Source organism: Balaenoptera physalus, assembly GCF_965194825.1.
Source record: "Balaenoptera physalus genome assembly, chromosome: 11".
Lineage (NCBI taxonomy): Eukaryota > Metazoa > Chordata > Mammalia > Artiodactyla > Balaenopteridae > Balaenoptera > Balaenoptera physalus.
Window position 1 is genome coordinate 105,999,645 of NC_138896.1, and position 26,241 is coordinate 106,025,885.

General features: G+C 39.4%; 1 protein-coding gene across 8 annotated transcripts in view; it reads right to left on the reverse strand.

The window, feature by feature from the left end:
- The window catches only part of RAF1 (Raf-1 proto-oncogene, serine/threonine kinase), a 71,601-nt gene that overhangs the window by 8,210 nt on the left and 37,150 nt on the right, over positions 1–26,241 (reverse strand). For 2 of the 8 annotated variants that reach the window (XM_082415700.1, XM_082415699.1), the window contains 10 exons: positions 21,159–21,391; positions 13,974–14,086; positions 11,147–11,249; positions 10,698–10,855; positions 8,898–8,996; positions 7,088–7,241; positions 6,437–6,496; positions 3,944–3,971; positions 3,706–3,833; positions 3,237–3,354 (listed from right to left, as the gene is read on the reverse strand). In XM_082415700.1, coding sequence (XP_082271826.1) covers positions 3,237–3,354; positions 3,706–3,833; positions 3,944–3,971; positions 6,437–6,496; positions 7,088–7,241; positions 8,898–8,996; positions 10,698–10,855; positions 11,147–11,249; positions 13,974–14,086; positions 21,159–21,365 — 1,168 coding nt within the window. In that variant the 5' untranslated portion in view covers positions 21,366–21,391. Of the gene's footprint in view, positions 1–3,236; positions 3,355–3,705; positions 3,834–3,943; positions 3,972–6,436; positions 6,497–7,087; positions 7,242–8,897; positions 8,997–10,697; positions 10,856–11,146; positions 11,250–13,973; positions 14,087–21,158; positions 21,392–26,241 lie in introns of those variants that run through there. The other 6 variants (XM_082415702.1, XM_082415701.1, XM_082415704.1 and 3 more) reach the window with 6 other exon arrangements.

Consider the following 26,241-nt stretch of genomic DNA (forward strand, 5'->3'; position numbering starts at 1 on the left):
CAGGCCAAGGCTGGCCAAACCTCCTAAAGATCTTGCACAATCTGAGACCCCCATTTCACCCAAATGATATCCAAAGTCTTTACGGTACCCTATAACCCACACCCCAGACCTCACACCCCAGACCTCACTTCTATGAGCCTCTCCCTCGCTCATCCTACTAAAGCCATTCAGACCTCCTTGAGTTCCTCGGACAGGCCAGGTGAGTGGCCCATTTTGCATCTGCTGTTGCTGCTTCCCAAATGCCACTTCCTCAGCAGATTCCTCCCTAACCAGTCTACTAAAACCTATGAACCAGGCCTGCCGCTCTATACCTGCTTTCCTCCATTTTTCTCCTTAGCACTTAGGACACACTATCTAATTTGCTTTTCTTGGTTATTATCCCCACCAGAATATCAACTCCATAAGAGAAAGAATTTTTATCTGTTTTGCTCAGGGCTTCATTCCTAGCCCCTAGAAAAATGCTCGGTATTAGAAAAATGCTCAGGAAACACTGGCTGAAGAAATGAGTGAATTCTAAGATGCAACTGTCAGCAAGGCAAGTTATGAATTGAAAAGCTGTCTGTCTGAAGCTCTGGAGCTGGAAGTGGGCACAGCCTCTAGCAGGGAATACCGGGGACTTAGTTGCTCAGCAGTCCTCGGGGCCAAGCACATCATGACCAAGTCCACCTCTCCAGCATTCCGTGCAATAGGCATTCAGTAACACTGCTTAATAACTACATGAAGTACTCAAACCAGAACTTCTTACTTTCCCTTCATAGTAAAGTCAGAGGCAAATGTAGTACAAGCAAGTTAAGATACATGGCTATTGGTTATCATGTTTTTAATAAGATATTACGTTAATATTATTCATCTACCATTGAAGAAGAGCGAGCTACTATCACTGGTGAATTTCAAATGTTTTTACCTTTTTAAACACCAATTAATTTCCCTGCTTTAATCATCTGAGATTGTCTAAAACTTATTATACACACCCCTGCTTTCCAGAACAGAAACAGAATGAACACCATTCCTCCACTTCTTATTGACTCAGTCAAAATGACAAACCTCAGCCTTAGGCTGGGCTGGGGATCCCTATACATGGTTATACCAGGCTGCTGACTTCACACTGTGGCCCAAGAGCGTTCTCAGGTTGGGGGATCTGCTCTTGAGGGGGTTGCTGCCCTCTTCTCATGCTGTAAGTGACCTCGCTGCTAACAGTCTGACAGCTTCAACTGCTATCTTCATCTCTTTTAATATGTTGTCTGTAATTAGCAGAGGCTGCCAAATCAGACCCCAAATTCATGCTCAAAAGGAGACTCTGCACTTGGGCCCAAAGGGTCTCTTCTGTACATAAAGTGCGCTTAGTTCACGGATCTGAGGCCTCCGCTTTGGCTGCTTTAAGACCTTTTCTGTTCACAGCCGACGGGCAGAATCGGGGCGGCAGCGGGGCGGGGGGGGGGGGGGATCACCAAAACAGCTGTAATTTTTAAGAAATTGAATAAAATATTCTATTATATATAGGAATCAGAAAAGCAACAGGGAAAAAAAAAGGAAGCAAATATAGCACAAAATACTCAATCTAGAAATTATGCTTTCCTTGACCCTCTCATTTTCCTCTTCATTCACAGACCATGGCTTGCTTTCTGAGGGGCTAAAAGTCCACTGCTCCTCGCTCCTCCGACTTTTGACACTCTTAACTTAGAAAAAGTAGAATCTTAAAGCATTAGATGTTATCTACATTCTAACAGTTGTCTTTATGGAAGTAACACTATAGCAAATACATCTCCTTACCATAATCTAAAAGTTCGAGATTCAGAGAAAACGCAAGCTCAAGGCAGTACTGTGGCAAATCTAATGCTCTGAAAAACTATGAACCCCCAAATAAAAGTGCTCAATCAGAGGAGGCTTAAATTTGGGCCCAACTTAAACTGCATGTATTGGCTTTTAGCTGAGGCTTCAAAACGGATAAAAATGATAAAATGCTCCTAATGGAAGCATTAAAAGCAGTGTTTTCTGCTCCACTTCCTGCAATTACTTACAGCCTTCTTGTCTCAGATACAAGCACTCAATCTCACAAAATTGTGTTTTTCTTTTCTAAGGGATCACCAAGACATTTATGACATCTATTTAGAAAATATTCTGCAACAGCATAATTTCTCAGTGACCCAGGAGGCAGGCCAGTAGTATATTAGACACAATTTTTGAAAGAAAAGGAGTCACCCTACGTGTATCTACAAATGTTCAGTCCTTTGCCAGTTCCTGCAAAGAACGAGAAATTTGTCAGATGATTAGTTATAAGTGGAAAACCCAGTGTTCCTCAGTTTTTAGCAACTTGAATTTTAATGCTCTAATGTATTTTACGCTCATAACTTTGTCCATTTATGTATAAAGATAAATATGGTGGCGTCCAAAGTAGAAACACAGGCATCTAGGCACTTTAGGTTTTGTGTGTGGTTTTGTTGTTGTTGTTTGCTTTATTAAAATCTGAATTTAGAAGAGATGTCTTTTGGGGAACATGTAGCATTTTCAAGAAAATACTCTATTTTCTGGCTGACATCCTAAAGCCAGAGGCATTAAAAACCTGACAGAAATGTTAAGTATGTTGACAAAATACAGAAGCTTTGGCCACAGACCTTAAAATAGAAAGTTTCTTCCAAGTGACAAAGTGTTTCCATTAAAATAAGAATGTCAACTCCCCACAGATTCAAGAATTAAGTCTGTGCATTCCTGTTTGATAGAGATTCCCACAACCAATCCCAGGGCAGAGCAAAGAAAATCTGTTTTAGGAGGCTCCTGGCTTTCCTGTGCCCAACTGTTTGACCATGGGTATGTTAGTTCCCCCTCTTGGGGACCTTGGTTTTCTGGCATGTAAAATCTCTAAGGTCCTTTCCAGTTTTAAGTTTCCAGAATCCATGCCCCTCCTAATAGCAACAGCCTCTTAAACACATTTAAGGAGCTTCAAAGCATGTTCCTCCCAGGCGCACACTGTGTTTAATCAGTTTATAAGAGACTGTGACATTTCACTATGGTGCTCAACTCTTCACCAATTTCTCATTATCCTGAAAACTTTTTCATACCAATTATAGCATTGCTGAGTCTTAGAAAGAACAGTATGAAATGTCACTGAGATACCGTTAAGTTCAATCTTCACATGCAATCAAGTACCCTTGGAGAGTGCTGCTGTGAGCCTGCCTGGCCCTCTCTGGACTGAAACGTGACTTCACCCTGGTAGTAAAGGGAGGGGGCCCCAAACTTACCATGCCACTTGCCCTTATAAACAGTTCCAAAGGAGCCTGACCCAATCCGAGTGGAGAGCATCACTTCACTGGCTTCTATTTCCCAGTAATAGCTTGAATCTCTCTGTCCACGAGGCCTCTAAAACAAGCAGAGATCACTGATATACTCTGTGGACTGTTAAAAGACTGTTTAACAAGGGTGTCAAAGAAAAGATCAACCCAACTCCATCCATTCCCATATCTTTTAAAGATAGACATATTAACTATAATTCCAGTTTTTGTCTTTTGAGAAAATACCGTTTTAGTTGTGCCCCGCCTTGCAACAAAGCAGCAAGTTTTCCAATGTAAGCATGCCAAAAATGGCATTGACATTTATAATGTATTCATTTAATTAGAGTCCCCCAACCCTAAAATTAAAGGCATTCTCATTTCTGACTAAGCTTTTCTTACTGAACCCTAACATGCAGGAGGTACTGTTGACCATACTCACAATTTTGTTTTTCTCCTGGGTGCTGGATCCCGGTGCCCGCTCTCTCTGTGCCGGCACAGGGGTTTTGGGCTGTGACCAGCCTGTTGGGCTCAGATTGTTGGGACTGCTGGACAAGGCTGAAGGTGAGGCTTAATAATAGACAAGACAAACAGAATTCACACATGGCTAAGCCAACAGAAGATGCACAGCATAAAGAGAAAAAGCCCATGACTATTTGCTAAATGACTTAGACAAGTACCTGATTCACTGTGACTTCGAATTGCATCCTGAAACAGAAAAGGAAAGCTGGTCAATTTCTGCACTAGAAAAGATGTTCTCTGGGGGAGGGAAAGGGAGAAGGATTTACAGGAGCAAAGTGGATTATAAAATCTCTAAAACACAAAAGGTCTAATTACATACTCTAACTTTTCTTTGATTAAATTCATCAAATGTCTGTGGTCAATATCTCCAAGATTGTTATCATCAAATATTAGGAGGACTGACGCTAATTTCTCATACACAATAAAGCAGCATTCTTTTTTCTCTGAAGAAAGCAATGCACACTGCAGACTGATACTCTTTAAAGGAAGGCTGGCAAAGTCACTATCACGCTGAGCTCCTTCCAGTGGTTGGGGATCTTGCTCCACTGAAGCTCAAAAAAATAATAATAAAATATTTTTAATGAGGGGTTCAGTGGCAAGTTCACTGTTACCCCTCTAGGAGTTGGATTTGCTATGGGTAAGCACCACGACTACATATTTTATCCAAACCTAATATCATAGAAAGCTGGAAGGACCATAAATCCCCTAATCTAAAACCTACATTTTACATATAAGAAAACACATGTGAACAGATAAAGGAACATGGCGAGTGTCACACAACCAGTAGGTGGCAGAAAAAGAACTAAAAATCACCACCCACGGATCTCAGCCATGAGCTCATTCATCACAAAATGCTCCTCAGATCTTATGGGTAAGCTCTGAAACTAGTTACATTCTACTCAGGTGAGAGGTCAAAGGCTACCTTTAGAATTTATTAAACTGTTTAGTTGGAACAGTTTAAATCACAGGGCGCTCCATGAGACCTAAATCCTCATTTTTATAAATCCTCACTTGGAATATATAAATAACAATAATAGAAAAATACTTGGTCCCCATATCCTCAAAAAGGATTATTTCTCTTGGAAGTCTTACTCTGTTTTCTTTGTGTAACCACAGTAAAGACAGGATCCTTTTTTTCACACAACTGTTACCAGAATGCTCACACGCTATGACATCTTTACAAGAGATAAGAAGAATCACAGGCCAAGCTGCCCCTCCCCCACTTTCGCAGCCCCACCCAAACATCTTCAGAATTTGCCAATAAAGTCTGGTTCTGGGGTTCTCAAACCTGGCCAGTCTTCAGAATCACCAGGAGAGGTGTTTAAGAATACAGATTCCCAAGCCCCTCCACCCCACTAGGACTGATTTAAGTAAGTCTGGGAGGGAAGGCGGGAAACCTAGGAACCTGCATGCTTTTAAGTATGACAGGATGACTGCCAGGTAGACAAAACTTTCTCCAAAAATAACTTGAATTTCAGTAGAATATTTAGCAGCTGTAGCTTTATTATTCAACTAATCTATTCTTTGTTTTTAGTCAAAGCGTGGCACAATGTATTTTTACTGACCAGAATTACATTCCCATGCACTAGGATTTTTTCTTAATGTCGTCATAATTTTCTTCCCCGTATCCACTTACATACCTCATACTTAATTCTGTGCTAGTTTCTACAGCTGGACTGATTTATCATCATCTCAAAATCTAAATATTAGTTAAAGAGAACTAAGATGGTTTAATAAACAAAGCAAGAAAGTGTACTTTTAAAATGCTGAATCATATGTAATTTTTACAAAACAGGAATCAAAATTTGGTCTGCTTCTAAAGTACAGAGAGGATTAAGCACCACAAATGTGCTAGTTATTCTATAATAAAACTTAAAGAATTTTCACTTTTCATGTTCCCTCTAAGTATCAGAGTGTTTATACAGGACTAAATCATATATCAGAAGAAAAGTAACTGGTATATTACTGTATTATTATCAGGGCTAGTGACAATACAATAGAAACAATAAAACTCATAGCGTGCATATACATGACCCCCTCACAATAATCTTGTGATAACCAAAGTGCCCCCAAATGACCAGTTTAGGCCCCACATTCGAAAGCCAACTCTTTTGTTGAGTCCCTCCCACGTCTCACTGGTAGGACAAGTATGTCGAAAATGATGTGAGGTCTGAGTGAGGTACGTAAGCTGTGCGTGAGGTAGTGGGTGGCCCTGAGGTTTTTCAAGGAACAATTCATGATGTAGATAGAGCACAGCTGTCTTTGATAAAAGCTTATCAAAGGATTTTCAGGGCATACCAACCAAACTGACACATTTTGTTTCTAAACAAAATATAAATAGAATAGTGATGCTGTTGAGTAACAACTAAACAAATCTAGCATTCGTCTTTAGTTGAAAATGATTAAAAAAAAATTTTTTTTAATACCCTTGGCCTCAAAATCTCACTTGAGAAACTGATTTCACCTATCAGCAATACTACATACAGTTATTTTTTTACTCCCAAATATGCTATTGCCAAAAAAGAAAACATGAGACCAAGTCTGACAAGAAACATAAAATTTAGTGATTGTTTCATTTTTGATAGGCTACTGACAGTCTTAGCAATCCTGCTACTTTACAAGAAAGCAAAGGCATGAAGAAGAATACCTACTCTTCCCCTCAAACAAAATCGTCTGGACCACGCCCTGGGAGAAGCATTCAGGCTGTTATTCTAGTCCAAAGCAATGAGAAATAAGAAGAATAAAGAACAAAGGAAGTATTTTAAGTGTATTCAGTTGTTAATAAAGATGAACTAGAAAGCAAACCAAAAGAACATACAATAAAGCCAAGAAAAGAAAAAGCAGTTTGAAAACCCTAGCTTTGCGCATTTATATCTCCCTAAATACCTGCTTATTAAAATCCTGTGACTCCACCCTTTTATTTCTAAATAAAATCACTTAAAGTCTTTCAGAGAGTTTGTAGTCCTCTATCACTATTATTTTCTTTCCCACATGAAAAAGAAACTACTCTTTATGTATCTTATTCACTAGCTCACTGAAATCCTATTCAAATCTAACATGGAAAGAATCAGTTCAAATGTTAACATTTCTTCAGGAAATTTCAGTTCTCCACTTGAATGATATACCAACCAGATTAATTAAGCTAGTCTCAAGATGTAGTGAATAAGAAATCAAAAAGTCCAGAGACCTGACAAAGTGCTGCAACATTCCTTATCAGGTTTGAAACCCAAAACTCTCTGACACAACCGTCAACCCCAGCCGAATAACTGACACTCTTCACCACCCGCAAAGGACCCTATTACCTCAATCATCCTGCTGTCCACGGGCAAGGTGGTGCTGACCATGTGGACATTAGGTGTGGACGTCGACCTCTGCCTCTGGGAGAGGGAACCTTCAGAGGAGGGGCTGGAGGTGTTGAATGTGAAAGCGTGGGGTGTGGAGTATCTGTGCTGGGAACTAGGTGAGAAGGAGAAAGAAAATTCCATGGTTGACACTCAGGCCTCTGTATTGGTAAAGTCTTTCAACTACCTATTTCATTAAGATACTTGGGGGCAAACCCTACTTATACTACAAACTTTGACAAAAATGTTCCTTTCTTTCAATATGCACCATTTAAAATGTTTCTTGTTTAGATGCCTTTGCATGCAAATTTTTAAAAAGTAAATAATATATGTGCTCTGAAGTCACGTGAAAAGAAATGATACGTTATAAGTTTTCTTCTATTTAATAAATCACCTCTACAGGATACTCCGAATTTTTAGACCATCTCTGGGAAAGAACAGATTAGCATTTGTCAACCAATACTACCCCCTACAAAAGCTAGTTGGAACTTGCCCAGGTTAATTTAGAGACTAAATTAGAAAACTTTAAGGAAGATTTTTTAATAGACGGTTAGATCTGCCAAGCATAGCTGCAAACAGGCCAGCATTTTATCCACTGTGCATTCTCTCCCCCCATAAACAGCTCACAAAATCAATTAATGTGAATTCAGTTTTTAGGTTTCAATACCTAACTGAAATTTATCACTGGCTTCTTTTACCCAACGCCACTCTCCCACCAACCAATCTGGGAACACACATTAAGTTTAACATTCTCATTATTTGCTCCAAAGATTACTCGGAGTTTTGTTTAGATTCAAGTAGCACCATGTATAGATTCAAGAGATAAAAGACTTTTTTTCTAAGAGAAATTGCTCTATTGCAATTGCCTTTCCAGGCAATTCAACATTAATGCCTTCAGAGGCCTGGTTTCTTCTACCTAAATCTTCAGAAGCAAGTACAGTTTTTCGGTCAGGTTTGCTTTTCAAATTATCAAGAAAAATAAAAATCATATACAAATATATACAGATATCACTTCAGTACAAATTCCTTGCTCTGAGATATACTGCCTTTAACAATTTCCATGACAGTCTTACAAAGGCCAGTAAATATTATATGATTATATATAAATTAAAGTCAGATATTTTGGACAAAGATGTAGATTTATTTTAGGTTCCAAATTCACGTGTAACAGTAAGGCATGTGGACTCAACAAAACTCTGATTTTAAAGCCAGAAAACAGAGTAAAGACAAATTATGTGCAAACTCACAGGCACATTAAAACAGGTATTTATATTAAAAATCTAATTAGATTCTTTTCAAGATAGCAGTTTATTCAATATTGGGTTGGCCAAAAAGTTCGTTCAGATTTTGTCATAAGATGTTATGGGAAAACCCGAACGAACTTTTTGGCCAATCCAATACCATGGTTTCAGCAATGCAAGGCCATAATAAGCATTTCAAAGTTGAGGGTTTTATTTTTACCGAATCAGTGTATATCGTTTTGGGACGCTTTCCCTGAGGCTCACTGCATACTGAGGAAGGCAAAATCTCAAACTCTTTAAAATGTAATGAGATACAAGGGACATGCTAGGATAATAGAATAAATTGTAGTCAGAGTCACTTTCCAGAATTTAAGAACTAGAGGACCACAGAGAAAAAGTTCTACGTTTTGCTCTAACGCCAATGCTGAGTTCCACAGAAGCAGCAAAGGGTTTACACAGAGAGAGGAGGGAACGCAAGGGAACTCTTAATACAACTTTCCAAAAGAAAAGCAGTAGGTAAAAAAAAATACCTAACAGGCATCCGGGAAACAGACTCTCGCATCCGACGCATTGTCAAAAAAGGCAGTACTGGGACCCCACTATCACCAACAGCGGAATTTGGGAACAGCCTAAATGAAATCAGAAGAAGACTGGTTTATAGACTTGCAGTATTAATTTCACAGTCAGCCTGCCTGGCCTTGCAAACTCACAGCTACTCAAACTCAACTTTTCCTAGTCACATTTTCCTGGACCATTTCCGGCTACCCAGGGTAAGGGGCTACCCAAGTGACTGGGTTTGAATGACTACAGAATGTGAACAATCTTGACCGGCCAATGAGCACAGAGTCTCTAGTGTGCATTTCTAGGAAATACTGGCCCAATGTCCAGCCATATCAAAATAATGTGTTTTTTTAAGCTAGAGTAGGGCATTTTATAACCTAAATCACGTAGAGCTTTTCAGAAACATTCTGTCTTGGAAATGCACAAATGAAAAGACAGAAATATGAAGGATAGATCACCTTCAGCACCAAAAGTCATAAATAAGAGGAAAAGTGATATTAACATTAACTGGGCATCTTCCCTCCATGAGATGAGCACTTGGTGCCCGATAAGTTCACATGTTAGTTAAGCCTCAAAAGAACACTGCAACCATGGTAATACCCCCGTTTTTCAGATGAGTGAGCTAAGGCTCAGAGGGGATTACAGATAGTTAATGACAGCACTGAGATTTTGACCAATGTCTGCTGGACTCCAAAGTCTGTGCTGTTTATGCTACCCAAGCTCTCTTTGCAAAAGCAACATGTGACTACCACGAAAGCAAAAAAGATGTTCCCATGGTAGTTTAATGATAACACTCCCTTAGTTTTTCTAGTACCTTCAAAAAAGGATAAAAGTTCATCTTTGACTTTTCATATCCCTGTTAATAGTTTTTAAGAGGTTCTCTGGAATATGTAACTTTTAATTTAAACCTTACTAAAGAAACCAGTTTGTGTATATGGAATATATTTTAGTAACTGGTTTGTCTCCTGAGGGATACATGTGTTTTGTTTGTTTTTTAAATGATCATTCTATGTTTATTTATTTATTTTATTTATGGCTGTGTTGCGTCTTCGTTTCTGTGCGAGGGCTTTCTCTAGTTGCGGCAAGCGGGGGCCACTCTTCACCGCAGTGAGCGGGCCTCTCACCATCGCGGCCTCTCTTGTTGCGGAGCACAGGCTCCAGAGGCGCAGGCTCAGCAATTGTGGCTCACGGGCCCAGTCGCTCCGCGGCACGTGGGATCTTCCCAGACCAGGGCTCGAACCCGTGTCCCCTGCATTGGCAGGGCAGATTCTCAACCACTGCGCCACCAGGGAAGCCCAATACATGTGTTTTTTAAGGTTTACTGTAATATCATTTTAAGACTAATGTTTTCTCTAGTTTGAGGTGAAGAAAACAGCACCAACCACACTTTCTGCTCCTTCTCGATGACAGAGGTCTGTTCAGTGTTATTTAAAAGTAGACAGAGTAGTGTCTACTAGCAACCTAGTAAAAAAAAAAATCTGGGGGGGTTTTCATATCCCTCTGCTCTTTGCCTTACTGAAGCACAGTATATCAATCTCTACTTGACAGGTAATACTCCTACCAGCTCGTTTTAGAGTGTTATATACCACATTAAAACTTGCTAGTTTCAGAACTGTCCTGTTTCTAAAGTAGATCGTTTCCAGATGATGATAATTCATTTAATAAGTCTAAAACCCAGACTTGTCAGTCATATATACAGTATGCATCCTCAAAAGAGGTTTACATCTCCCTGCCCCCTTATATTCTTTGAAAAAAGAACAATGCCTCACAAGAGTTGTCTGATATTACTCCAGTCCACACACATAGTAGGTACTTTGGTGCTACAATGCTCGTGAAACTTGTAGCCACAAGTCTGACATCTAAACCCATTTAGCAGGAACTTCTGACAGATGTCACAGAAGGCAAGCTTCAGGAAGGTCTTCCGAGCCTGGAACAAGAACACAGGTGTAAATTATACTGAATAAAAAACAAAATAATTTCCTTCTTGACCCCCAAGAGGTTTTATCGGAATGAAGAATCATACTTCCAACATTTGTAAAATTCATACACAGAAATTGAAGTACATCTGTGATCTAATGACACCTAAATTGCTTTACTGTAAACAATGGCACAGCTTTAAACAATCCAACAACATATATACTTATTATCTCTGAGAAATTCCTATTGTGCCAGCCAAAGCACTCAACATACACAAAGAGAGAAGAGATCTGCAACTTACAAAGTTGTGTGTTGTGAGCGGAACATGATCCAAGAAATCTACTTGAAGTTCCTCTCCAATCAATGAGGCAGCATCAGTATTCCAATCTAAACGTGCTTTTTTACTAAAGAGGATTTTAAAAAACATAATATGAAAGGGAAATATTTAAATTAGGTGAAAGAGTTGAATACCAGTAATAACAACAGCTACCATTTAGCTCATGCTACATAAACACAAAACTTAAATCCCATACAACACTGACATTTAATTCATACAACAAACCTATAGGGACTTCCCTGGTAGCGCAGTGGGTAAGACTCCGTGCTCCCAATGCAGGGGGCCCGGGTTTGATCCTTGGTCAGGGAACTAGATCCCACACGCATGCGGCAACTAAGAGTTCGCATGCCACAACTAAGGACCCAGTACAACCAAATAAAATAAATATGGGGGGAAAAAAAAAAAACCTATGAAGTGGGCATTATTATCCTCATCTTAAAAATGAGAGAAATGGGGCTCTAAGAAGGTAACTTGCTCAAGGCCACACACAGAGTGTAAGGGCCTATTTGGAATCCAGGTCAGTCAGACTCCAAAGCTTGTACTCTTAGAATAAAGTTTTTTTTAAACAATGAAATAAAACAATCTCATGATAAAGGAAATATGCAATAAATTGGACTTTATAACATTAAAATCCTATAAAAATCCTAAAATCCTATAAAATGGGTTATAAATATTGCTACAGTAGCAAAATTTAATCTTCACTAGCCTACTTCAATCTAGAAAATACATAAATAGAAAGGAATCACAAATAAAATGCACTTTTCTATGAAGAATGGGCTTAAATCTGTAGAACTGTCTGCAGAGTCTATACATATAAATTGATGAAAGACTTAAGTGTCTTAAAATTTACTCTGAAACCACTCTTTCTGTGCCTAAACAAGACAGAAAAATAGGTACATTTAAGTAAAAATTAATGCCCAGTTCCTTTCTCATGCCTATCTAGTTTATCTGGCCCATCTCCTGACGGAAGAATATTCTCAGGTAGGGAGAGAACACCACATATACAGCACCATTCTAACCTCTCCCTTCACCTACGAGAAGCCTATTAGAGCCATCTTTCTGATTATATAGCAGGAAATAATCCATCCCTTAATATAATTCCCTATACAAGGTCTGGGAAACCCAACATTACTCCAAAGTCCTGTTTTGCCCTAATGAAGAGGGAGAGGGTCAGTCCTGTTTCCTGATCAGTCTTGAGGTGCCATCCATCCAAAAGAGAACCTAGGGTAGCTCCAAATAAATGCAGCCGTGGACAAGCCCCTCACTGTCTCAGAGTCTCTCTAGTCTTTAGGGAGCACTATGCTCTGGCTTGGGGACCAACCTGGGACTGTACCCACATAAAACTGGCATCTGCTTCAAAGATTTGCACTTCAGCAAAAAGCCCCCTAAGCTGAGAGGAATAACATAAACAGATGAATTTATGCTCACCCTTTTTGTTGCAGCAAAAATAGAAATGAAACTTTTCTGATAAATAAGGAAAATAAACAATGAACAGGCTGGGGAAACAGCATAAACAGGCCTGAAAGAGTTAAGCAATCTTGGTTATTCTTTAGCTGTTACTACTAACAAACACTTGTACTTAGACTTGTCCTTCACAAAGCTAAACAAAGCTAATTACTCTCTGATCCCATATGAATTGTTCCCTGCACCTGGCATTTATTCTGGCTGCATTCTCTTGTGACAAATCACCCCTTGTAGCTGTTTACATTTCATAAAGAAGGTCACCCCGCTGATAACCCAGAGATAAATGGACCCAATTACCAGGCTGCCTGATGCCAACAGTGACTGTTTTAAAATACTGCAAGAAGAAGAATACAAGACCTTCACCACTTTCATCCTTATCACTTACCCTGGACTGCCAGTTCCACCTGTAAGACCCCCTGTAATTCCCCAGGACAGGGGGACACAGTTCTTGAGGCGCTAGCCTGCTGTGTCTTCCCTTTGCCTGGCAAAGAAAATAAAAAGCCTCTCTATTTCTTATCTTCCAAATCTCTGTCTCCCTATTTTTATTCGGCATCAGTGAACAGGGAGCCAAGATTTGGCAACATTTTGAGTACTCATTCCCTAGGCTACTCTCTCAAACTGGGGAGCCCCTTGAAATATAGAAGATGTAAGCTAAAGATCAATAACAGAACTAGCACTTTCCAAGAAGGTAAAATTAAGGTTATTATCCCAGATTTGGGGGGAAACAATAACAGGTAACAGATAGTCACAGATGGCTCTGATGCTATGGGGTATTACTCCTAGACTTTTGAGGCAATGCCTCTATCTTGCTACCACCATTAGGAATAGGATGAACTACACTGATCCTCCTTGAAGCAGAAATTCTCCTGCATCTTTTAGCCCTGTGTCTGTCAAACTGCTGGGATTCAGTAAATATTAACTGAATAAAAAGGAGTGAATTATAAAAGTTAATCTCTTAAAGACAGTATTCTTTAACTATAAATAATAATGAAACACTTTCTGAGTACCCACTCTGTTAACTGCATTATAGCAAACACAAAAATCTTGCGCTCAAGAAACATACCATCTGACATTACTGTTTCCTTCTATGGAAACACTATCCAACAACTAACATGTATTTTATCTTCCAATGCAATGTTCAAGCAAAATTTTCAAGTTCTTGGTATCTTATTTTTCTGAATTGTCTCTTTATACACAAGGGTATTCAAATATTCACTATTCTATAGGAAGCTAATACAATTTTTTTTTAAATGGAAACAGTTATTATTTGAAGCTAGGAAATCCTTACTAGTATGAAGGAAGAGCTGGCTGACTTTTGAGTTCTTACCCCTTGTGTTCGTGGAGAAGTCTGAAAACTGCACAGCACTCTGGTTGCAGGCCCCTCACCTTGAGAGCTTTCATAAGGCAGTCATGCAAGCTCATTCCATTCCGCACGTTGACCTACAAACAAAGGACCACCTTTAGAACCAACACAGGCTGCACAAGCACATCCCTAGGAAAGGTGAATACAGAAATCAATCCACCAGTCTGTAAGGGTATATGTAGAAGATTTTATGACAGCATTGCTTGTACAGTTGACCCTTGAACAACACGGCTCTCAACTGCACAGGTCCACTTATACGTGGATTTTTTTCAATAGGAAACACTACAGTACTACATGATTTGTGGTTTGTTGAATCCGAGGATATGGAACAGCAGATACAGAGCACATATACCAAGGGCTGACTATAAGTTATACTCGGATTTTCAAGTGCACACGGGGTTGGCGCCCGTAACCCCCTGAGTTGTTCAAGGGTCAACAATAATGGCAAACACACACACAGAGGAAGCACCCAGAATGTCCAGCAATAGGTAAGTGCTTGAATAAAGTACAGAACACCTGTATGTGTCACACGGTGCTGCTAATATATTACTTATAATGACTCGTCAGAGGGTGTTCATATTAACTGGGGGAAAATATTTTTCAGAATAATACAAAGAGTAAGATTATTTAAAGGGTGGGGAACCTATATATGTTTATATATGTTGTATGAGTGTGAAAAGATAGACACTCAGCTGTTACCCCTATGAGAAAGTGGTTGGGAGAGAGAAACGATCAACTTTCCCTTTCTACATCTCTAATTTGTTTGACTCAATGAAATGTTCAGGCAAGCATAAATATCCACCAGAAAGGAAAATAAGCCAACCCAATCTATAAACAAACATGAGTTCTTCTGATCAAAACTTTGTATTTCAACCTATTTTCAACAAAATGCTTGATCTTCCTAACAAAAATTCCATCTCACATGCACTTCACACTAGGGAGGGCAAGCAGGAAGTGGAGGAAATAAAGCCTCTGCCCTGCTGTCAGGACAAACATCACTGCTAGTTTAAATAAATGTGCACACCCATTCCAGACAGCCTGAGCAGTATACGCCCCTTCACATCCCCCTGTACCCAATCTTCAAAAACTCAGCAGGCACTCAGAAGCCTAACAGAGGGACTTTCCTGGTGGTCCAGTGGAAAAGAATCCGCCTTCCAATGCACGGGACACAGGTTTGATCCACGGTCAGGGAACTAAGATCCCACATGCCGCGGGGCAACTAAGCCCGCGCGCTGCAACTACTGAGCTCACGCGCCTCAACTAGAGAGCCTGCGTGCTGCAAACTACAGAGCCCACGGGCTCTGGAAGCCACACGCCCTGGAGCCTGTGCGCCACAACTAGAGAAGAGAAAACCCTGCACCCCACAACTAGAGAGAAGCCTGCGTGCTGTAACAAAGAGCCTGCACACTGCAATGAAAGATCCTGCATGCCTTAGGACTTCCCTGGTGGCGCAGTGGTTAAGAATCCACGTGCCAATCAATGCAGGGGACACAGGTTCGATCCCTGGTCCAGGAAGATCCCACATGCCGCAGAGCAACTAAGCCCACGAGCCACAACTACTGAGCCCGCGTACCTAGAGCCCGTGCTCCACAAGAGAAGCCACCGTAACGAGAAGCCCGCACACTGCAACGAAGAGTAGCCCCTGCTCGCCACAACTAGAGAAAGCCCGCATGCGGCAACAAAGACCCAATGCAGCCACAAATAATTAATTAAAAAATTAAAAATAAAAAAAATTAAAAGATCCTGCATGCCTCAATGAAGATCCCACATGCCACAACTAAGACCCAACGCAGCCAAAAATAAATTAAATAAATAAATAAATCTTAAAATTTTTTTTAAAAAGCCTAACATAAACTGTGAGTGCCAGGGTGCTAATAATGGCAGCTATATAAAAATTTCACCTAAGCCCTTAAGCATTTCAATAAAAGCCCTATACATTTTGTTTTTAAAGCCAATAAAGTTAATCAAAAAGTAAGGCAACTAGACTCAGTACGGGCTGTAGAGAGAGAAGAATGTAGATTAGCAGTGCTTGCAAAACTGCCCAAAGTAGAGTCCTTCCACTGGGTGAAAGTGTGACAGCTGACAATGGCCAACCCAGCCCCTTCCCAGAGGGAGGTGAGTGATGTGTGTACTTATTTTAAAGGTTTAAAATTTTTAAATATTCATTTACAGTGTTTCACAAGTTTATTTTAAAGGTTTCTTGAAGCAGTGATACCCTTAGAAATTTCCCACTAACTTCCAGCTTCCAGACACAAAACAACAAAGTAAAGGGAGAGAGAATGATCTGAACTATGAATACACCAAGAATGAGGACAATGAAAAGTAAATAAACACTCACATTAACAGAATCATGACCTGTATCAAATACTGTGCAGTAGTACTTTGAAAACTGTAAAGTGATATCTGTGCTATTTAATCTTCATTAAAAGTCACAGCTCCAAGAGCTAGACAGTTCTTTAAATATCCTCTAATCCAGTGGGGTTCCCAAATGTGGCTGATATTAGAATCACCTGAGGAGCCTGTGAAAATATATTTTCCTGGTCTGCCCCCTCTAACACATCCATCTGATTCAGTTCATCTTGAATGAAGCGCAGGAATCTGTATTTTAAACTGCTTCTCGGGTGATTCCAGTGGTAATTAATGGGCCTCAGCTATGATCCAATCACTCATCCAATAATAATTAGCAGCAGCAGTTAGTCAAAGAGTGTTTGCAAAACAAATGACAAGAAAAATTCAAAAGACAAGCAACTACTAATTATTCTGAAATTATTTAAATCAGACATAGATCCTCTCTATCACTCTTCTCTCTTACAACTCCCCATGGACACAGGTTGTAATCAGCTAAATGTGACTAATCTCTGGAGCCCACTAAGTGATTATGATAGTCATTCTGGGCTCCAGCAGTGAAGCAACCTGGGGATGATTAGAAACAGCTGACTGGCCATGCTGGCCAGCAAATGACTCCTTCTTCCTTCAATGCTGCCCTGAAGCTGGGTGCCTAGTGAAAGAAGGTGGTTCTTCCAGAGACACACAGTCCATCTCTGGTCAAAGAAACAGAAGAAACTAACTTTCTCTGACAGAATCTTCTCAAAAGCTGTCGGAGAAGTCAAGCTTCCAAATCAGTCATCCCCAACCACCAGTTGTGCTCAAATGAAGGCTGTCAAGGACACACAAATGCCGGACTTCCCTGGTGATGCAGTGTTTAAGAATCCACCTGCCAATGCAGGGGACACAGGTTCGAGCCCTGGTCCAGGAAGATCCCACATGCCGTGGAGCAACTGAGCCCATGTGCCACAACTACTGAGCCTGCGCTCTAGAGCCCGTGAGCCACAACTACTGAGCCCACGCACCATAACTACTGATGCCCGCACGCTCTAGAACCCATGTGCCGCAACTACTGAGCCCATGTGCTGCAACTACTGAAGCCCACGTGCCTAGAGCCCATGCTCTGCAACGAGAAGCCCCCACTCGCCACAACTAGAGAAAGCCCATGCACAGCAATGAAGAACCAACACAACCAAAAATAAAAATTTTTAAAAATTTTTTTAAAAGTATACACAGATATAGAAAACACTCAGAAATAATCATAACTGCCATTTTACTTATGAACTAGCCACTGTAGTCAGCATGAGCCTCATTTCATAAAGGTCAGGAAACAGAGGCTCAAAATATTATGTAATTTGTTTACATGATACAGCTTATAAAAGGCAATACAGGGATTTAAATTTGGGCCTTGTCGTCTTCAAGGCTCATACACTTAATTATTACGCCAAACTAAGTTTCCCACTCTTCCAAGGCAAACTGGTAGATGGGGGTGGAGAAGACAGTGGCAGTAAAGCCCAGAAGAAGCACCAGATGATCTTCAGCTTCCCATCACATTCAGGCTTCACACCTGGGCTCTCCACTTAAGGTAAGAAAGAAAATTATTGAGAAAATAATGGGTAAAAATCACTTTGCAAATGAAAGACTACTGTTGAAATATAAGGGGATTATTATTATTATTTATTTTGCCAGCCATTAAACTTTCATTTTTAGGAAAGGGAACAAAAATAAATTTACTCACACTTTAAAATGCCTTTGAGTTTTGCCTTCAGTTCAAAATGTACCTAAATGTACAACACTATAACTGGAAGGCTCTTTAGGGTCACAAAAGAAGCATAAAGGAAGTTTTAGTAAAGTGGAGAGAGTTGAACTGTTAGAAACAAACTGAGAAAACTCTGGACTGTACTTGCCAACCTTGGAACCTTGCCTCGCCTAGGTACACAGAATAAACACAATGCACTGCTTTTACACAAAAAACAGAGGGTGGGAAAGGCGGAGGTGTGGACGTTTTGAAGGAAGGTTTTCTCAAATGTCCCACGCCAAGCAAAATTAGCACAACTTCGCTTTTCTGTTTCAACCAGGTGTTTTTTTTTCTCCTCCCAGTATAGTAAGAAACTTTTTGAGCAGTAATTTTTGGAAAAGTTGAGATTTTGTGTCAGAAACTATGCAGGAATAACGGGCTAGTCCAGTGCCCTTGGAAAAGAGCTGTGATTTTTAAGCTACCTCCAGCTTTGCCACAAGGCCTAGGAAATTTACCAAAATAATTTTTTCTAGGTAATTTTATTTCCTTCAATATACTTGTAATATCAAAAAAATTTTAAATGAACAGTTTGCTTTAATATTCAGAACAAAACAATTTTTTAATCACCAGAAATGTCTAAGGGAATTTTTCAAAGAACACTTTGAAATATATCCCCTTAAGAATGTACTATTTTCACCTCACACCAGTCAGAATGGCCATCATCAAAAAATCTACAAACAATAAATGCTAGAGAGGGCATGGAGAAAAGGGAACCCTCCTACGCTGTTGGGGGGAATATAAATTAGTACAGCCACCATGGAGAACAGTATGGAGATTACTTTAAAAACTAGAAATAGAGCTACCCTATGATCCAGCAATCCCACTCCTGGGCATATATCTGGAGAAAACCATAATTCAAAAAGATCCATGCACCCCAATGTTCATTGCACAACTATTTACAATAGCCAGGACATAAAAGCAACCTAAATGTCCATCAGCAGAGGAATGGATAAAGAAGATGTGGTACATATATACAATGGAATATTACTCAGCCATAACAAAGAACGAAATAATGCCATTTGCTGCAACATTGATGGACCTAGAGATTATCATACTGAGTGAAGTAAGTCAGACAGAGAAAGATAAATATCATATGATATTGCTTATATGTGGAATCTAAAAAAAGGGTACAAATGTACTTACCTACAAACCAGAAATAGAGTTACAGATGTAGCAAACAAACTTATGGTTACCGGGGTAAGGGGGGGAGGAATAAATTGGAAGATTGGGATTGAAATATACACACTACTATATATAATATACACACTACTATATATAAAATTGGTAACTAATAAGGACCTACTGTATAGCACAGGGAACTCTACTCAATACTCTGTAACAGCCTATATGGGAAAAGAATCTAAAAAAGAGTGGATCTATGTATATGTACAACTGATTCACTTTGCTGTACACCTGAAACAAACACAACATTGTAAATCAACTGTACTCCAATAAAAATTTAAAAATTAAAAAAAGAAGAATGTACTATCTGTTTAGAGGAAATGTCCGTAAAGAAGACATTCCAGGCAAGACTAACAACAGAATGAAGGCCAAGAGCTGGGATAAAGCAAGAGGTGTGAAAGGAACATAAAGCAATAAAATCTGCAACTGGAAAGCCAATTAACAAAGACCCTAAGTGGAACCCTATTACACTGTTGGTGGGAATGTAAATTAGTGCACACACTATGGAAAAGAGTATGGAGGTTCCTTAAAAAACTAAAACTAGGGACTTCCCTGGTGGTGCAGTGGTTAAAGAATCCACCTGCCAATGCAGGGGACACAGGTTCGAGCCCTGGTCCAGGAAGATCCCACATGTTGCAGAGCAACTAAGCCCATGCGCCACAATTACTAAGCTCTAGAGCACTCGAGCCACAACTACTGAGCCCACACACCACAACTACTGAAGCCCGCGTGCCCTAGAGCCCACGCTCCACAACAAGAGAAGCCACTGCAATGAGAAGACCGCACACTGCAAACGAAGAGTAGCCCCCACTCACCACAACTAGAAAAAAAAAAGCCTGCATGCAGCAACAAAGACCCAACACGGCCGAAAATAAATAAATAAATTTATTAAAAACAAAAACAAAACTAAAACTAGAGTGACCATATGATCCAGCAATCCCACTCCTGGGCATCTATCCAGAAAAGATGAAAACTCTAATTCGAAAAGATACATGCACCCCAGTTGATAGCAGCACTATTTACAATAGGCAAGACATGGAAACAACCCCAGTGCCCACCAATGGAATATTACTCAGCCATAAAAAAAAATGAAATATTGCCACTGAAGAATATCATACTGGGATTTCCCTGGTGGTCCCGTGGTTAAGACGCCGAGCTTCCAATGCAAGGGGCCCGGGTTCAATTCCTGGTCAGGGAACTTGATCCCACATGCCGCAACTAAAGATCCCGCGTGCTGCAACTAAGACCCAGCACAGCCAAATAAATACTTAAAAAAAGAATACCATACTAAGTGAAGTCAGTCAGACAGAAAAAACATATATTACATGATTATCACTTAAATGTGGAATCTAGAAATAATACAGATCAATCTATACACAAAATCAAAATAGACTCACAGATATAGAAAACAAACTTACTGTTACCAAAGGGGAAAGGTGGGATAAATTAGGAGTATGGGATTAAAAGACACAAACTACTATACATAAAATAGATAAGCAACAAGGATTTACTGTATAACACAGAGAACTATTCAATATCTTGTAATAACCTATAATGGAAAATAATCTGAAATTATATACATATATATATATATATATATATAAAATATCGGAATCACTTTACTGTACACCTGAAACTAATACAATATTGTAAATCAACTATACCTCAATTAAAAACAAAACAAAACAGGTACAACTACAAAACCCTAAAATAAAATTTTAAAATGAATGACGACTCAAAGTGACAGTGAGTACCTTGCCTGCCTATAAGATGGGCAACACGATCCATAACACTTTCTATAGGGTGATGGACAGCTACATTTTCTGAGAGGAATGTTCACGTACCACTGTTCTTTGCTTGTTTGGCAAAAAAACACGGATAGTGTTGCTTGTCTTAGAAGGGTCCGTAAGTTTGCCATCATCTGATGCCCGACGCTGATAGCCAAACTGCTGAACTATTGTAGGGGAGATGCAGCTGGGGCCATCAAACACCGCATCTTTGAATCCAAAACCATTGCTGATCGTCTTCCAGGCCCCCTGTATGTGCTCCATTGATGCAGCTTACACAATACTTAAACCTGGTAAAAATAAATAAATAAATAGACAAATAATTAGAATTCTTGAACAAAAGTAATTAACTCAACAATACAATATACAGAGTAATTGTGAAAACAGTAGTATGTGGGCTTTCTTGTAGGTGACATCTTCTGCTTAAATAAATTACTCAGAAAACTTCTATTTTAGTATATTTCCATAGAATATTTCATAGACAACTCAAAAATTAGCAAAATGGGAATTAAAGATCTAAAGACTCATCAAGGGTTATACCACCAGTTAAAAGCCAACCTGGAACTATAAGCCCAGGTCTCTTGACTTCTTATTCTAATAATGGGTGGGCCAAAAGTTTCATTCGGTTTCTTCCATAAGATGGCTCTAATAGCACTTAGTTGGCTTTAACTTCATTTGAAACAATTTTGTTAGACTGTATGTGACAGCTGTCATATCAGCGTGCATTTAAAACAAGACTTATCAAAATTGGTGAATTTTCGTGTAGCCATGTTAATGGTGAAGATGGAAGGAAAAGAGCAACATTTTCGGCACATTATGCTTTATTATTTCAAAAAAGGTAAAAATGTAATTGAAATGCCAAAAAAGATGTGTGCAGTATATGGAGAAGGTGCTGTGACTGATCAGACGTGTCAAAAGCGGTTTGTGAAGTTTCGTGCTGGAGATTTCTCACTGGACGATGCTCCACAGTCGGGCAGACCAGTTGAAGTTGATAGCGATCAAATCGAGGCAGTAACTGAGAACAATCAACGTTATACCACGTGGGAAATGGCCGACATACTCAAAATATCCAAATCAAGCACTGAAAATCATTTGCACCAGCTTGGTTATGTTAATCGATTTGATGTTTAGGTTCCACATAAGTTGAGCAAACAAAACCTTCTTGACCATATTTCCGCATGCAATTCTCTACTTAAATGTAATGAAAACATTGTTTTTACAACAAATTGTGACGGGCGATGAAAAGTGGATACTGTACAATAATGTGGGACGGAAGAGATTGTGGGGCAAGCAAAATGAACCACCACCAACCACACCAAAGGCCGGTCTTCATCCAAAGAAGGTGATGTTGTATATGGTGGGATTGGAAGGGAGTTCTCTATTATGAGCTCCTTCCGGAAAACCAAACGATTAATTCCAACAAGTACTGCTCCCAATTAGACCAACTGAAAGCAGCACTCGACAAAAAGCGTCCAGAATTAGTCAACAGAAAACGCATAATCTTCCATCAGGATAATGCAAGACTGCATGTTTCTTTGATGACCAGGCAAAAACTGTTACAGCTTGGCTGGGAAGTTTTGATTCATCTGCTGTATTCACCAGACATTGCACCTTCAGATTTCCATTTATTTAGGTCTTTACAAAATTCTCTTAATGGAAAAAATTTCAATTCCCTGAAAGACTGTAAAAGGCACCTGGAACAGTTCTTTGCTCAAAAATATAAAGAGTTTTGGGAAGATGGAATTATGAAGTTGCCTGAAAAATTGGCAGAAGGTAGTGGAACAAAACGGTGAATACACTGTTCAATAAAGTTCTTGGTGAAAATGAAAAATGTGTCTTTTACTTTTACTTAAAAACCGAAAGCACTTTTTGGTCAACCCAATACTTTTTCAATTCCACTTCTCTCCTTCTTTTGTTACTGTGTATTAAGCATGAGCAACTACACTTGAGTATGAGTAACACATTAGTACTATGAGAAATTTTTAAAAAAAAGTGTAAGCCATAACTTTCTGCCTTTGAAGAAGAAAAAGAAACTAGTATTCTAGGATATGTTAGACACTTAATATATAATCTCATTTAATCTGTGTAAGGACCCCAAAAGATTTTAAATCCCTTCCTCCAACCACCCTTTATTTTTTAAACAAATAAGGCACAGAAAAACCATGCTACTTGCCCAAGAACACCCAGTTGATAGGTAAACTAACCAGATTCTCTATCTGTTTATATTTAAAGTACATGAACTTTCCAACATAACATTTGGAGTTCAGTTTTAGTGCAGAAACAAAGCTTATAAACCGAAGCAAGGAGAGACAGTTACCTAACAAAAAATAATCAAATGTTTTAATCGGGCAACAAGAACACTGTAATGAAAGTCCATAGATAGTCACACAATGACAATAAGTCAGATACTCTGCAGTGAGGACGTGCAATGCCCTGATGCTGATTGGGAGTCAGCAACCATGCAGAAGTGAGAGGTATTTATTTCCTCCTGTAGAAAACAGTGAGGTTGACAGGGAATCCCATCCTTCTCAAGCCTTACTCCTTCAGAAACTTGTTTTATCTTATTATTAGCATTATTAGCAATAGTTACCATTTACTAGGTGCCTACTATTATGAAACAGTATATACTGCATACATCCCACTCATATTACCCAACCTGATCCTTAGAGGATACTCTAGGTAGGAATTACATCCCTATTTTTACAGTCGAGCTTTAGCGGGCAGAGGTGGGATTCAGAATTGCGCAGCTCTATCTGACTCCAAAGCCCTTAACCTTCTCATATATAACACTGACACTTGAAATCATTTAGTCAGAGCTAAAGTGGCCTAGAGTTAATCCAAACATCTTGTTCTTAACCAGAAGTTTCTGTCTGAATACGCATTTATGTACTATGCTCTTTCTCACATCACATGCCTGAAGCAAAAGAGGACAATAGATATTAACTATTCTTAGCTGACAGCTGAGAAAACTAGAGAAGTTTAGAGACTTAAGACCACTACCTGGCATTACTCTCAGAGTCTTGGCTCAACTGTTTTGGAGGAGAATATGGTAAAAAACTATTAAAGTTTTGAAACATTCTTAAAGACTGATCTGGTAATTCAATATCACTCTAGGAATTTATCCTACAGAAGTATAAGGAAAGTGTATAAAGATATATGTATAAGCATCTTCATTAGAGCATTGTTCATATCCTTAAAAAATTGGGGAAAAGACCAAATACTTAACAATAGGGAATTAAACAAATCATACTAATTCCCACGTGATAAGTAAAGTAGATCTGTATGTGCAAAGGTGGAAAAAGCTACCCAAGACAAAATAAAAAATGACAAATGTAGTTTGAACCTCTTTCATACTAATCTAGAAAGAAGGAGGGAAATCTAGAGTCACAGAGAAGTGAGAGGGGCTTCCCTGGTGCCGCAGTGGTTAGGAATCCGCCTGCCAATGCATGGGACACGGGTTTGAGCCCTGGTCCGGGACGATCCCACATGCCGCGGAGTAACTAAGCCCGTGCGCCACAACTACTGAGCCCGCATGCCACAACTACTGAAGCCTACACGCCTAGAGCCTGTGCTCCGCAACAAGCGAAGCCACCGCAGCGAGAAGCCCGTGCACCACAACGAAGAGTAGCCCCCGCTCGCCGCAACTGGAGAAAAGCCTGTGCGCAGCAATGAAGACCCAATGCAGCCAAAAATTAAAAAATAAGTAAAATAAATAAATTTATTTTTTTAAAAAGTAACACAAACCTATTTTTTTTTAATTTAAAAAATAAAAATAAAGAAGTGAGAAAATATAGAATAATAAAGTACCAATATTTCAGCAAGATGATTAGGAAATTTTTACTTTTTATATATGCTTACTTTTTGCTTTTTTATTTTACTATTTACTACAAACATCTATAAGCCTATTTTATTTATGCAAAGGGGAGGGGCAGGACAAAATCCTACACCCTTCAAGTGGCAGGGCCATGACGCACTGCCTCCCATTTCTGGCACCTCTACCCAAGCCCCAACACACTCCTAACTCTATCCCTTCATTACCATGAGGTCACTTTTTAGGGGCATCTACAAGCTTCTCTCTTCCCTAGACCTTTTTCCCCAATTAAAGAGGAAGACTCCTTTGAACAACTCACTAGCCTGAAATGATGTGGCTCATAGAAGCAGCCAGGGCAATCTTAAAAATGCAACTTATCATTTCCCTCCCCTGTATAAGACTCGGAATAAAAGCTAAACTTCTTTCTGAACATGCCAAGCTTCACACCTCAGCACTTTTGAACTTTCTGTTCCCTTCATCTAGAAGGCGAAAACCTCCAGAAACAAGCAAGTTGGCTTTTTCACATCATTAAGGTCTTCACCTAAAAGACCCCTTTAGAGACACCTTCTCTCTCCACCCTAGTCAGAAGACCCCACTCCCCTACCGCCATCAAATAACCCTATTTTCTTCATGCCACTTACCACTAATGTTAACTGTCTACAGATTTTGTTCAGTACCTCCCATCCCCTTTCTGCTCCATGCCAAGCTTGCCAGTACCTCCTGCCAATCTTGTTCACTGCTGTATTCTTAGCCCTTAATAGAGTACCTGGAACACAAAGCACTCAGATATTTATTAAATGAATTCAGCTAGGAGCCAGAATAATGCTGCAAAAAATATAATTTTTTTTAACAGAAAAGACCTGTCAAGAACTAGTAAATGTGAATTAAATCTCCAGTTGGTAGTACACCTTTAAAAAATACCTACTATTCAGCAAAAGACAAACTGCAATAAATTGCATTCTGTATTTAATTGTGAGGGAAGACTGTATTACAATCTATTGGTTAAAGAACCCACTTACAAGACTTAACTGTAGACTAAGTCCAAGATCATAGTTATTTTATGACAAATGCTAAGTTTTGTAGGCACTTGGAAAATAACAGTGCTGGTGCTTAGTAGAGAACATACTACAATAACTGTTAATAAAAACTGATAAAATAAATGCAAATCCAGTTTAATTCTCAAGTTTCTGATTATTTATCATTCATAATTTTTAATTTTCCATGTCTATATCAAGACCACTTACAGGCTGAGAAGCACACTAAGGCAGTGCCTCCCAACCTTTTTCATTTCACTCGTAGAAAATGATGGATCCTATTTGTAAGGCATGC